A 14,529-nucleotide genomic window follows, 5' to 3' on the forward strand; every position below is an offset into this window, starting at 1 on the left:
CCCTCCCCAAGTCACTGTTTGACCCCCCTTCCTTTCTACCTCCCCACCCCCCCCAAGTCACTGTTTGACCCCCCCTTCTACCCCCTTTCTGCCTCCCCACCACACCCCAAGTCACTGTCTGACCCCCCCCCTTCCTTTCTACCTCCCCACCCCACCCCAAGTCACTGTTTGACCCCCCCCTTTCTGCCCCCCCCCCATAAGTCACTGTCTGACCTCCCCCCCTTTCTGCCCCCCCCCCAAGTCACTGTCTGACCTCCCCACCTTTCTGCCCCCCCCCCCCAAGTCACTGTCTGACCCCCCCATTTCTGCCCCCCCGCCAAGTCACTGTCTGACCCCCCCCCCCTTTTCTGCATCCCCACTCCCACCCCAAGTCATTGGCTGACCTCCCCCCCTTTCTGCTTCCCCACCCCCACCCCACCACAGAAATGTCAGTGACACGGTCGCTTTTCAGACTCCAAGTTCCAGTCCCCAGATGAATGAAAGTAATCAAAAGTCGTCAGACTAAATAAAAGTCTCTCAGTTCATCCCCCCTTCCTCACTACATCCCCACCCCACCCTTGTCCTCTGTCCATTGCCTTCAGAGCCAGACAGAACGTCTCTGTGTGTTTGCTTCCAGTCCAGCCCCGCCCCTTGTGATGGGAAACCGAGCGGTAATGCTCAAGGCCATGTCGCTGTCTGAGGGACGCTGGCCTTCCCTGGCTTCCGTCTCTGTCGCCGGCCCCACCTGCTAACTTGAATCTCTGAATTCAGAACACTTTCTCTTTTACAGGTGCTTTGGCGGAGTAAGGTGTTATAATGGAGCCATTTGAATGATGATCAGTCATCAAGTTTCTGTTCTTGAAAGGCCGTTCACCAAGGGAAACGTTCGATGAGATGAAAGAGACTTATGGGGAGGATACCCCATAGTATGACCAAGTCAAGCACTGACATCGTCACTTCAAGTGTGGTCGGACATCGTTGGAAATGGTTCCCATCCCCGAGCGACCACAGTCCGCCATTGTCGAAGACACCATCCGGCAAGTGGAGGCCGCCATTTTGGAGGAACCCGCTTAACCGGTAGCCAACTCGCTCAAGATGTCAAGATCAGTGTGGGGTCTGTGAAAAAAAAAAATCATCCATAGCCATTTGCCCATGTGAAAGTTGTCTGCACGATGGATTCCCCAGCTGCTCACACCTTTCCAGAAGCAGAAACGAGTCACGTGCTCCCAGGCTCTTTTGTCCATGTGCCAACAAAACCAGGAGGACTTCGACAGAATAATCACGGAGGACGAAACATAGGCCCTCACTGTGATCCAGAGGCTAAAGCCCAGTCGAAGCAATGGAAGCATTTTGACACCACCTTCGAAGGCACGTGTCCAACCCTTGGCGAGGAAGGACACGCTCATGGTTTTTTGGGGACTAGCGCGGAACAGTGATGATAGATTTCCTGGCAAAGGGAACCACAATCACCAGGACATACTACGCCCCATTGTGGCAGAACTTGCGGGAGGCCATCAAAACCGAGAGGCGTGGCATGCTGACCAGAGGTGTCCGCCTCCTGCAAGACAACGCCCCGGTCCACAACTCGCGTGTTGCCCAGACGGAAGCACGGTCCTGCGGCTATGAAATCCTCCATCACCCCCCTTACTCTCCCGACCTCGCACCATTTGACTTCAACCTCTTTGCATCAAGGGCAAGCATTTTCAAGACGATGAAACGCTTTCTGAGGTCGTCGTGGCTTCTGGCACAACCTGCAAACTTCTACAAGCAAGGTCTTCACAGCTGCATGAAGTGATAGGAAATGTGTGTCACCCTCGGTGGTGCATATACAGAGAAAGACTAATGTAGGCGCCAAGTTTCGTTCCTGTCAGTCCATGGGAAAGGGGTCAGGGGACATCTTTAAAGAACATCCCTCGCAATCTGTTCACTTCTGCTCCTTTCCCTGTGTGAATGTCCGCTATTGCAGCCACTATTCCATGGAAAATGGAGACATTTGGGCCTGCCTCTCCATTTTTCTACACACACACACACACACACACACACACACACATACACACACACGGATGACTGTGAACAAACACAATTCGGGCCAATTCTCAGCCCAGAGTCAGACTCCAGAACGAGCCAGTGCTTCGTGTTTGCTGTACTGATTTCCTTTTTGTTCTGCTTCTTCTTCAAATAGCCACTTAACGGAAAACCCAGTTCCACTGACCTTCCACTTGAAGTCTACCCCCGCCCTCCTCCCCCTCTCCAATATCCGTTCCTCTCTATCATTCCTGACCCTACCCTTAAACCAACGTTTTGTCACACACACACACACGCACATACATACACACACACACACACACACACACACACATACACACACACACACGCACACACACTCACACACACATACACACACTAACACACACACACACACACACACACACACACATACATTTTCACACACACACACACACACACACACACACACAGAACGACGGACAGCCAATCAGCAGGAGGAAGAGAGGAGCACGGCGAGTCAGCCTGGCCATACCAGCACGGAAAGCGACAACCCACAGGACCGTCATCTTCCTCCCCGTCAAGCTGACGTCACGAGCTGGGTAATCAGTGTGTGTGTTCCGTGCAAAGTGGCAATATCGGTGACACCTCCAGTCATTTGTTCTGGTCAGCCCACACAGCGGTAGTTGTCGCAGTAGATGTCTATATTAGATTCAATGCCATATTTGTCAAGGAACACCTTCTATTATCGGAAAATGGCTTCAGGGTGGAAGACGAGAATATCAAAGTTCGTGGTCAGATATGTCATTGGAAAAAACACGATGTTATTGTATGTGTTTAATGTTTACTGGCTGTAACATCGATAGATGACTGTCATGTGTTGGTGGTACATCATACATTTGTAAATTATAGAATGCAAAACTAAACAAAATTTTAGAAAAAAAATCAATTAAAAGGTAAAAAGAATGTAATAAACTTGACGAATCCATCATTCAAGGAAACGAGCAAGCACATTGAAAAAATAAAGGACATAAGTATACCAACATTTTTCAATGTCTTTGTTTATGAAGAAATCAAACCATGAATTACACCACATAAAACCCCAACACAAACACGTGGCCCGATAGTGTCCCAGTCAGAGGTCTTGTTGTTGGTGATGATGGCGTTGGTGGTGTTGGTTGTGGTGGTGTTGGTGTTGGTGGCGTTGGCGGTGTTGATTGTGGTGGTGTTGGTGTTGGTGGTGTTGGTTGTGGTGGTGTTGGTGGCGTTGGCGGTGTTGATTGTGTTGGTGTTGGCGTTGGTGGTGCTGGTTGTGGTGGTGTTGATGTTGTTGGTGATGGTGTTGGTGGTGTTGGTGGCGTTGGTGGTGTTGGTTGTGGTGGTGTTGATGTTGTTGGTGATGGTGTTGGTGGTGTTGGTGGTGTTATGTTGGTGGCGTTGGTGGTGTTGGTGTCAGTGGTGTTGGTGATGGTGTTGGTGGTGTTGGTGGTATTGGTTTTGGTTTTGGAGGTGTTGGTGATGTTGGTGATGGTGGCATTGGTGTTTGTGTTGTTGATGTTGATCGTGTTGATGGTGTTGGTGTTGATGGTGTTGGTGATGGTGGCGTTGGTGTTCGTGTTGTTGTGATGGTGGTGTTGGTGGTGTTTATGGCGTTGCTGTTGATGGTGTTGGTGTTGTTGGTGTTAGTGGCGTTGGTGGTGTTGGTTTTGGTGGTGTTGGTGATGTTGGTGTTGGTGATGGTGGCGTTGGTGTTTGTGTTGTTGGTGATGGTGGTGTTGATGGTGTTGGTGATGGTGGCGTTGGTGTTTGTGCTGATGTGATGGTGGTGTTGGTATTGGTGGTCTTGGTGTTGTTGATGGTGGTGTTGGTGGTGTTGGTGTTGGTGGTTGTGGTGGTGTTGATGATGTTGGTGTTGGTGGTGTTGGTGGTGTTGGTGTTGGTGGTGTTGGTTGTGGTGGTGTTGGTGATGTTGGTGTTGGTGGTGTTGGTTGTGGTGGTGTTTGTGGTGTTGGTTGTGGTGTTGGTTGTGGTGGTGTTGGTGTTGGGTATGGTGGTGCTGGTGGTGTTGATGTTGGTTGTGTTGGTTGTGGTGGTGGTGGTGTTGGTGGTGTTGGTGGTTGTGGTGGTGTTGGTGTTGGTGGTTGTGGTGGTGTTGGTGTTGGTTGTTGTGGTGTTGGTGTTGGTGGTGTTGGTGGTTGTGGTGATGTTGGTGGTTGTGGTGGTGTTGGTGTTGGTGGTTGTGGTGTTGGTGTTGGTGTTGGTGGTGTTGGTGGTTGTGGTGGTGTTTGTGTTGGTGGTGTTGGTGGTTGTGGTGGTGTTGGTGTTGGTGGTTGTGGTGGTGTTTGGTGTTGGCTGTGGTGTTGGTGTCGGTGGTGTTGTTGTTGGTGATGTTGGTGTTGATGGTGTTGGTTGTGGTGGTGTTGGTGTTGGGTATGGTGGTGTTGGTTATTGGTGGTGTTGGTGTTGGTGGTGTTGGTGTTTGTCTCCTTGTCTCCTTCTCGTCTTCCTTCTTCTTCTCTTCCTCCTCCCCCTCCTCCTCCTCCTCCTCCTACCCCTCCACTTCTTCTTCTTCTTCTTCTCCTTCCTCTTCCTTCTCTTCTTTCTTTTTTGGAACAAAGACATTCCAGAATACTGTCAGATTCAGCCGTGGAGACGGAGCAGCACATGGATGGATGGATGTTTCACTTTCAGTTTAAGCTGATACAGAGTCTCGCTTGTCACAGCCTTCAGCAAATGTGAAAGAGAGGAAGTCTGACAGAAAAAGAAATATGAACTGGTGAAAAAGAAATGTGAATAGGTGAGTGAAAATATATATGTGATTTCGTTTTTCCTTCACGGTTTCATAAAAAATCAATCACAGCAAATAAATAAATAATTAGATAGATAGACAGACAGATAGATAAATAAATAAATAAAATCAATGCATAGGTGGAGTCAGTCACATACCGCAAATTCCAGCTGTCTTTTGTTTTGTTTTTCTCAAATTGATGATTTTCAAGGTTTTATGTTTTTGACGTTCTTTTAACTGTTCCAGAATGATTCTGTGTGTGTGTGTGTGTGTGTGTGTGTGTGTGTGTGTGTGTGTGTGTGTGTCTGCCCCACTCTCTCTCTCTGTGTCTCACTCTCTCTGTCTCTCTTTCTCTTTCTGTCTGCCTCTCTCTCTCTTTCTGTCTGCTCCACACACACTCTCTCTGTGTCTCTCTTTCTCTTTCTGTCTGCCTCTCTCTCTCTCTGTGCCCCCCCCACCCCTCCGCCCCCACACACACTCTCTCTGTGTTTCCCTCTCTGTCTGTCTGTCTGTCTCTCTAAGCTGTTGTATGGGGAGACAGGCAGGTATCCTCTTTTTATCAGTACTGCAGTGAAATGTGTTAAATATTGGCTCAGACGAACAAAACTGCCTTTAACTAGAATTAGCAGACAAACATATGAAATGATGAATTTCATTTTATAATGGAATGTCCCAATTATGATCAGTTACGAAATAGATATGTTCCTAAAAAAATATTTGTCTGCAAAATCGGTTTTTAATTTTTGTTATATGCTTAAAGGAGGCAAAAAAGTCATTTTAGCTGTAAGTAAGATGATTAGATTTGCAAATGTTGCCTAGTTATACTTTTGGAGTTAAAAGACATTAATTTTTGTGTTTTCTCAACTTTAATGTGACATTGTTGTGTATTTGGAAATGTTTGTTCTGGGCATGAAAAGATCATTTTGCAGTAATCCTCCATACTCCAGTAGGAGTGAAAGGATAATTAAAACTTGAAACTTGAAACTCCATTTACAAAATGAACTAGGAAAAAAATAACTGGGTATCGAAAATACAGAAAATTTTGAATGACAATGGTTTTGGTATTGTATGGTTATGCCAAGGTGTTGGGTATGAAAATAACGTCATAGCAGTTTTCAAAGATAGAGTGATTTTTTGTTACAAAACAGCAGCAACAACAAAAAAACAATAAAAAAACAAACAAACAAACAAACAAAAAACAAAACAAAACAAAAAAACACACACAAAAACCAACAACAAAAACAACAACAAAAAACAACAACCTGGCATTCAGAAATAGAACACAATGAAAAGTACAGCTGGCACAACTCTTTTAAAGATACATTTGGCGCAGAAAAATATTTGTCATTTATTACCACCAAAATATTCCGAGATACCCTTACATGATTCCGACTTAAAGCGTGCGGACTGAGGAGTCATAAAGTAAGATGTCTAACTGAGGTTGAAGCAAACAGTCAATTCCCCAATGTGCGAAATTCATGTTTTATTCCACTGTCCTGCATATGCACACATCCGAAATAGATATCCATTCAAAATACAATGAAGTCCCGTTGATGACTTGACCCGCATGCAACACGTGCTAAAAAACGAGAATGAAGTAATGGTAATAGCTATGTCAAAATTTCTTACCGTAGCACTTAACTGTAGGCAGAAAGCAGTAGAAAGTGGGCAGACAGTATAAAGAATCAAGTAAAATGTACGTAATTACATACAGATAACACCCTAATGCTAATGAATAAACGGATTCACTAATTATTATATAAACAAATGAATTTGACCATAGATGATCCATATGTTCTTTGCTCTTTTGTTGTTCTTTTCCCCTGACCTTTTCTTGCATGCAGTTGTTCCGGGGTGTGTTTCGTGGTATTTAATTAGTTTTTTGTAATCCCCCCTTGTCAAAATGGCTGTAAATGCTTTTGACAATAAACCATCATAACATCTCTCTCTCTCTCTCTCTCTCTCTCTCTCTCTCTCTCTCTCTCTCTCTCTCTCTCTCTCTCTTCCTCTTCTTCTACCATCCTGGCAGTCAACCATTACACTGTTTTGGCTACAACAACTGGTATAGAATCCGACCAGAGTTACTTCCACTTCCTCTACCCTGTTAGATCACATATACACTAATAATGAACCTTTAATATCAAATGTGAATGTTTTAGACAAGAGTATCAGTGACCATTCTGTTATTGTCTGCACCTGGCTATATAAGCCCCCTAAACCACAATGCAAAGGCCATACAACTATCTACTTCTGATCTTTCAAGAACTTTGATAAAAATGCCTTATTTCATGATCTTAGCTTAGCACCTTTTGGTAATGCCTCGAATCTTTCTGACCCCAACGAAGCTCTGGGTACCTTTTATGATATATTTCTTTCTGTGATAGACAAACACGCGCCTTTTCGAAGGAAAAGGGTTAAATGTCTCAATCTTCCTGCCTGGCTCACACCGGAAATATCAAAAGCAATGAAGGAACGCGATCGCTTTTTATGTGAAACTAAATAACTAGAGAAAGAAAATTTAGAACATCTTCCAGAGGATGTTAAAAACAACACACACACACAAAAACAAAAAAAAACAAAAACAAAAAAAACACGTGAGAAGGAAAAAAAGAAAGCAGACTACAAAAAACAAAGAAACAAAGTAGAAGATCTCATTCGTGCTTCCAAACAAGCACACTTCAACAAAATGTTAAATACTAATAAAGATACTTCCTCATTATGGCAAGCAATTAATGAAATACCAACAAGTCTCGTGTTAAATCTCCGAAACACTACACCTGGCCGCCTGATATATTCAATATTCATTTCTAAAACATGGCGGAGTCAACAAAATCTAACGAAACACTATCCGCGGAAAATTATGATCTGCCTTCCCGTCTTTTAACATTCTGTAACGGTAGACTTCAGCAAGAGGATTCCTTTGAAATACCTCTTCTTGCAGTCCACGAAGTTGGTGCGCTCATTTCCAGTGTAAGAAACAAAAAATGTATTGGACCTGATGGAATTAGTGCCTCTCTATTGAAACTCGCACTTCCTTACATTGTTGTTCCCTTACATTCATATACAACGTGTGCATCGAACAGGGTGTCATTCCCCATGCTCTTAAGACAGCAAAAGTGATCCCATTACCGAAGTCAAAAGGCGCGTCAGATCTGAACTTTAGGCTCATTTCACTTGTCTCAATTTTATCGAAACCACTCGAAAGACGTTCACAAACATCTTATGCAATATCTTGAAAATCACTCTTCCACCCTACACAGTCGGGCTTCCGACATCGTCATTCATGTCAAACAGCATTAGTCCGTTCGTGTGATTCATGGTTGTCTGGCATCAACAACAGTGAAATCGTAGGTGCTGTTTTTCTTGACTTACAGAAAGCTTTTGATCTTGTTGATCACAAAATATTACTGAAAAAATTGCCATTGTATCTCAGAGACCGAACCACGCTGTCCTTTTTCGAATCATTCCTTACAGACAGGACACAACATGTGTTTACCAGTGGTAACGTTTCTTCCACTGAAGCAATTCAAAGTGGAGTTCCTCATGGATCCGTTCTTGGATCACTTCTATTCTGCATATTTATCAATGACCCTCCTTTGGATATATCAGACCCAAGAGTATCGTATGATCTTTTTGCAGTTGACACTTCCCTTCATTCCATTGCTGTCAGCGTTGCTTCAGTTCAATATTCCCTTCAGACGAGCATAAATGATGTTTCTAAATGGTGCAAATCCAACTGTATGGCGCTTCATCCCCCCAAAAGAAAGAGTATGATTCTTGCATCAAGACAAAAGCATAAAAAAAAAATTCCACTTGTATTCACTTTGAATGTCAATGACAACTCCATTGAACAAGTCCACGAGCGCCGTGTCTTGGGAGTCAAAAAAGATGATGAACTGAAATGGCAATCACACATTAACTTTGTCTGCAAAAGGTTGGCACGCAGTCTTTTTTTTTTTACTTAATCAGCTCAAGCCTTACATTGACAGTGATGCTCGCAAAATGTTCTTCCACGCTCACTGTCTTTCTCACATTAATTACGCTTCTGTAGTTTGGAGCTGTGTTGCAGATGTTCATCTTAAGAAGCTAAATTCCCTTCACAAGAAAGCAGCCAAAATAATTTTACCATCCTTCATTGTCAATTTTAGAAAAACAAGCCAGATTAAACATCCTTCCATTTCAAAAACAGTTAGTATTCAACAAAGCGTTATTTGTGTACGGAGTGCATAATAACTTGGCACCACAATATATACATTTGCTTACCCGAGCCTCATGCCGATACGGTTCGAACAAGTACATTTTACCACACACCCGCATTGATATGTCCAAAACAAGTTTTGCATTTTCAGGTGCATCCCTGTGGAACTCACTCCCTGTACACATACAAACGAGCAGTTCTCTACCTACTTTCAAGTCAAATCTCCATAAATATCTTCAGTCCTTCCAGCCATAAGTGACAGTTATAGAAGCGACCGTTGGCAGTAACAATGAGGGTATTTATACTTATTGGATCCGTTGTTATTGTTCCTCCTTGTTCTTGTTTGCTCTTATTCTGTCCTATTTTCTTTACATCTACTTTACTTTGTTTGCTTGTTTGCATTTCTTTCATTTTCTCCTAATTTGCGTGCATGCATGAATATATTCATTTCATTCCATCATGGTGGTGACAATGGCTCTAGTATAAGTGATATTGGTGATGGTAGTAGTAATTTTAGTATCAATTACAGCTGTCTACATGGATTTGATGATAACAATAATATGGCTTTAGTCATCAGGTTGTCGATACTGATGACATATTTCTCTTCCCCTGACCATCCCCCCTCTCTCTCTTATCCATCTGTCAATGTGTGTGTGTGTGTGTGTGTGTGTGTGTGTGTGTGTGTGTGTGTGTGTGTGTGTGTGTGTGTGTGTTCTATATCACATTCCTTCTGCAGGACTTCTTTCTTTTTTTTCTTCTCTATTTCTCCTCTTTCCGTTAAATATACATGTGCTATTGTTATTGATGTACATTAGCAAGGACAGATTGGAAGAATGGGCCATGTCTAAAATCTTAATCCTAGAATAAAAAAACCTTTTGAGTTCTGAGATCTGAGTTCTCTCTCTCTTTCTGTTTGCGCCCCCCCCCCCACTCTCTCTGTGTCTCACTCTCTCTCTTTCTGTCTGCCTCACTCTCTCTCTCTTTTTCTGTCTGCCTCTCTCTCTCTCTTTCTCTTCCTGTCTCTCTTTCTTTCTGTCTGCCTCACTCTCTGTCTCACTCTTTCTCTCTCTCTTTCTGTCTGACCCCCCCACACACACACTCTCTCTGTGTCTCTTTTTCTGTCTGCCTCACTCTCTCTGTCTCACTCTCTCTCTCTGTGTCTCTTTCTGTCTGTCCCCCCCACTCTCTCTCTTTCTCTTTGTCTCTCTCTCTTTCTGTCTGCCCCCCCTCTCTCTCTCTTTCTCTTTGACTCTCTCTCTCTTTCTGTCTGCCCCCCCCCCACACACCCACTCTCTCTCTCTCTCTGTCTGCCTCTCTCTCTTTCTGTCTGCCCCCCCCCCCACTCTCTCTCTCTCTTTCTGTCCCCCCTCTCTCTCTCTTTCTGTCTGCCTCTCTCTCTCTCTCTCTTTCTCTCTATCTATCTGTGCCTCTCTCTGTATCTGTGTCGTTGTGTGGCTTGCAGGCAAACTGACAATGATTTCTGTACAGCTCGTGCCGGCATGAAAGGGAATCAGACGCCGTGATTAGATTATAAACAGACCTCCACATAAAACGTTGATTTATGGTCATCAGTTCCAAGAGATCGTTCACAAATAAATCCGATCACTTGCCAATCACTCATGTCTTCTGGGCAATATCTGCAATCATCTAATATTGCACAGTGGTGGGGCGTGGGGCTGGGTTTAGGGGGGAGGGGGAGGGAGGGATAATTAAATGCACTTGCCTCATGGAAATAGCTTGCGCTGAAAGAGAAATAAATATAAAGAGAAAGGAAAAAGAAAAGAAAAATCAGAAAATCGGAATTTGATTAAAGCTGGTAAATGAACAGCAATCACAAGCAGGTTTGGAAAACGAAATCACAACTGGATGCACACAGGCACGCACACAAGAGAGCACGCCTTAATATCCCATAGGGAGATATGATAGAAAACAAAAAAAAAGAGAGAAAAATACAATATGATAAGATAAGATAGGCAACGAAAGAACGGTGACAGAGATCATGAAAGCGAGCTACCGTGTGGTGTAAATACGGTGTTAAGAGAAGCTCTGTGCGGTGTAAAGAGAAGCTCCATGTGGTGTAAAGAGAAGCTCCATGTGGTGTAAGGCATAATGTAAAGAGAAGCTCCATGTGGTGTAAGGCATAATGTGAAGAGAAGCTCCGTGTGGTGTAAAGAGAAGTTCTATGTGGTGTAAAGCATGGTGTAAAGAGAAACTCTATGTGGTGTAAAGCGTAATGTAAAGAGAAACTCCGTGTGCTGTAAAGCGTGGTGTTAAAAGAGAAGCTGTATGTGGTGTAAAGCATGGTGTAAAGAGAAGCTCCGTGTGGTGTAAAGAGAAGCTCTATGTGGTGTAAAGCGTGGTTAAGAGAAACTCCGTGTAGTGTAAAGCGTGGTGTTAAGAGAAGCTCTATGTGGTGTAAAGCATGGTGTAAAGAGAAGCTCTATGTGGTGTAAAGCATGGTGTAAAGAGAAGCTCTATGTGGTGTAAAGCGTGATGTAAAGAGAAGCTCCGTGTGGTGTAAAGCGTGATGTAAAGAGAAGCTCCGTGTGGTGTAAAGAGAAGCTCTATGTGGTGTAAAGCATGGTGTAAAGAGAAGCTCCGTGTGGTGTAAAGCGTGGTGTTAAGAGACGCTCCGTGTGGTGTGAAAAGAAGCTCCGTGTGGTGTAAAACGTGGTGTTAAGGGAAGCTCCGTGCGGTGTAAAGAGAAGCTCCGTGTGGTGTAAAGAAAAGCTCCGTGTGGTGTAAAGCGTGGTGTAAAGAGGCAGGAAGAGGTGTAAAAAGAGGCAGAAAGGTGTAAAGAGGCATGGAGAGGTGCAAAGAGGCATGGAGAGGTGTAAAGAGGCAGGGAGAGGTGTAAAGAGGTAGGGAAGGCTGTAAAGAGGCATGGAGAGGTGTAAAGAGGCAGGGAGGGGTGAAAAGAAGCATGGGGAGGTGTAAAGAGGCAGGGAGACATAAAGAGACGCACGGAGAGGTGTAGAGAGGCAGGGAGAGGTGTAAAGAGGCAGGGAGACATAGAGAGGCATGGAGATGTGTAAAGAGGCAGGGAGAGGTAAAGAGAGGCATGGATGGGTACAAAGAGGCATGGAGAGGTGTAAAGAGGCATGGAGAGGAGTAAAGAGACAGGGAGAGGTGTAAAGAGGCAGGGAGAAGTTTAAAGAGATACAGGGAGAGTTGTAAAGAAACATGGAGAGACAGGGAGAATTGTAAAGGAACAGGGAGAGATGTAGAGAGAGACACGGTGAATTGTAAAGAGGCAGGGAGAGGTATAAAGAGAGACAGGGAGAATTGTAAAGAAACAGGGAGAGATGTAGAGAGAGACAGGGTGAATTGTAAAGAGACATGGCAGGGTGTAAAGAGGCAGGGAGAGGTGTAAAGATACATGGTGAGTGGTAAAGAGGGAGAGGTGTAAAGAGGGAGATGTGTAAAGAGGTAGGGAGAGGTGTAAAGAGAGATGTCGGGGTGTAAAGAGGCAGGGAGAGGTGTAAAGAGACATGCCGAGGTGTAAAGAGGCAGGAAGAGGTGTAATAATACATGGCGAGGTGTAAAGAGGGAGAGGTGTAAAGAGGCAGGGAGAGGTGTAAAGAGAATGGAGGCAGGGAGAGGTGTAAAGAGACATGGCGGGGTGTAAAGAGGCAGGGAGAGGTGTAAAGAGACATGGCAAGGTGTAAAGAGGCAGGAAGATGTGTAATGATACATGGCCAGGTGTAAAAAGACAGGGAGATGTGTAAAGAGAACGGAAGCAGGGAGAGGTGTAAAGAGACATGGCGAGGTGTAAAGAGGCAGGGATAGGTGTAAAAAGACATGGCGAGGTGTAAAGAGGCAGGGAGAGGTGTAAAGAGGGAGAGGTGTAAAGAGACAGGGAGAGGCTCACCTCTTGAGGAAGTGGATGTTCTCATCACGGCGCTGCAGACCTGTCTTCATCATGATGGCCTGGAACGTCTGTCGGTCCAACACCCACACCTTCACGTCCGTCACCGCTGTTACACACATCACGTCACCGCTGTTACACACATCACGTCACGTCACTGCTGTTACACACATTACGTCACCGCTGTTACACACATCAAGTCACGTCACTGCTGTTATACACATCACGTCACCGCTGTTACATACATCACGTCACTGCTGTTACACACATCACTGCTGTTACATCATGTCGCCGCTGTTACACACATCACGTTACCACTGTTACACATTGCTGCTGTTACACACATAACATCACTGCTGTTACACACATCACGTCACTGCTGTTACACACATCACTCAGTTACACACATCACGTCACTGCTGCTACACATATCGCGTCACCGCTGTTACGAACATCACGCCGCTGCTGTCACACACATTACTGCTGTTACACACATCACATCACTGCTGTTACACACTTCACTGCTGTTACACACATCACCACTGTTACACACATCACATCAGATCTGTGACACACATCACCGCTGTTACACACATCACATCACTGCTGTTACACACATCGCTGCTGTTGTACACATCACATCACTGCTGTTACACACATCACCGCTGTTACACACATCACATCACTGCTGTTACACACATCACCGCTGTTACACACATCACATCAGATCTGTGACACACATCACCGCTGTTACACACACCACATCACATCTGTTACACACATCGCTGCTGTTACAAACATCACAGCTGTTACACACATCACCGCTTTTACACACATCACTGCTGTTACACACATCACCGCTTTTACACACATCACATCAGATCTGTGACACACATCACCGCTGTTACAAACATCGCCGCTGTTACACACATCACATCACTGCTGTTACACACGTCATCGCTGTTACACACATCACATCACTGCTGTTACACACATCACTCTGTTACACGTATCACCCACAGCTTCACGTGATGATGATGATGATGATGATGATGATGGTGGTGGTGGTGGTGATGATGATGATGATGAAGTGACCTTTGACAGAGGCAGTCCTGGTGCAGTTGTATAGGATAGCCAGTTCCCCAAAGGCCCGGCCTGGGTGCATCCTGCCCAGCACCTTGTCCTCCTTCAGGACCTCCAGTTCTCCGTCTGCACACACACACACACACACACACACACACACACACACACACACACACACACACACACACACACACACACACACACACACACACACACATATCTCCATGACACACACACCCTGCACACTAAGTGTGTCACCATACACAACACAATACAATACACAAACTTAATTGTCTATACTTTGGTACAGAGATTTTCTTTTTGGCAGCAGCACATGTCCAACATAAGAAGAAAACAACAAACAATAAAATGAATGAAAAATATAAAGATAAATTTAAATGGCACCAAATAGAAATAGCTATATACAAATATGCAGATTACTGAAATTCACGTGCCTCTCCATTTCAGTCAGCAAGTCGCATTGCACATCTTCCCACACCACTCAGTCACACACACACACACACACACACACACACACACACACACACACACACACACACCACGCGCACACACACGCACGCATACACACACACACACACACACACACAC

The 14,529-nt window shown here is 44.7% G+C and overlaps 1 protein-coding gene across 2 annotated transcripts in view; it reads right to left on the reverse strand.

The window, feature by feature from the left end:
* The window catches only part of LOC143291680 (cGMP-dependent protein kinase 1-like), a 207,260-nt gene that overhangs the window by 111,396 nt on the left and 81,335 nt on the right, over positions 1-14,529 (reverse strand). For both annotated transcript variants that reach the window (XM_076601703.1, XM_076601695.1), the window contains exons 4-5: positions 13,933-14,046; positions 12,841-12,946 (exon numbers count right to left, since the gene is read on the reverse strand). In XM_076601703.1, coding sequence (XP_076457818.1) covers positions 12,841-12,946; positions 13,933-14,046 — 220 coding nt within the window. The remainder of the gene's footprint in view (positions 1-12,840; positions 12,947-13,932; positions 14,047-14,529) is intronic.

This window comes from Babylonia areolata, chromosome 1, assembly GCF_041734735.1.
Source record: "Babylonia areolata isolate BAREFJ2019XMU chromosome 1, ASM4173473v1, whole genome shotgun sequence".
In the NCBI taxonomy this organism is placed as follows: domain Eukaryota; kingdom Metazoa; phylum Mollusca; class Gastropoda; order Neogastropoda; family Buccinidae; genus Babylonia; species Babylonia areolata.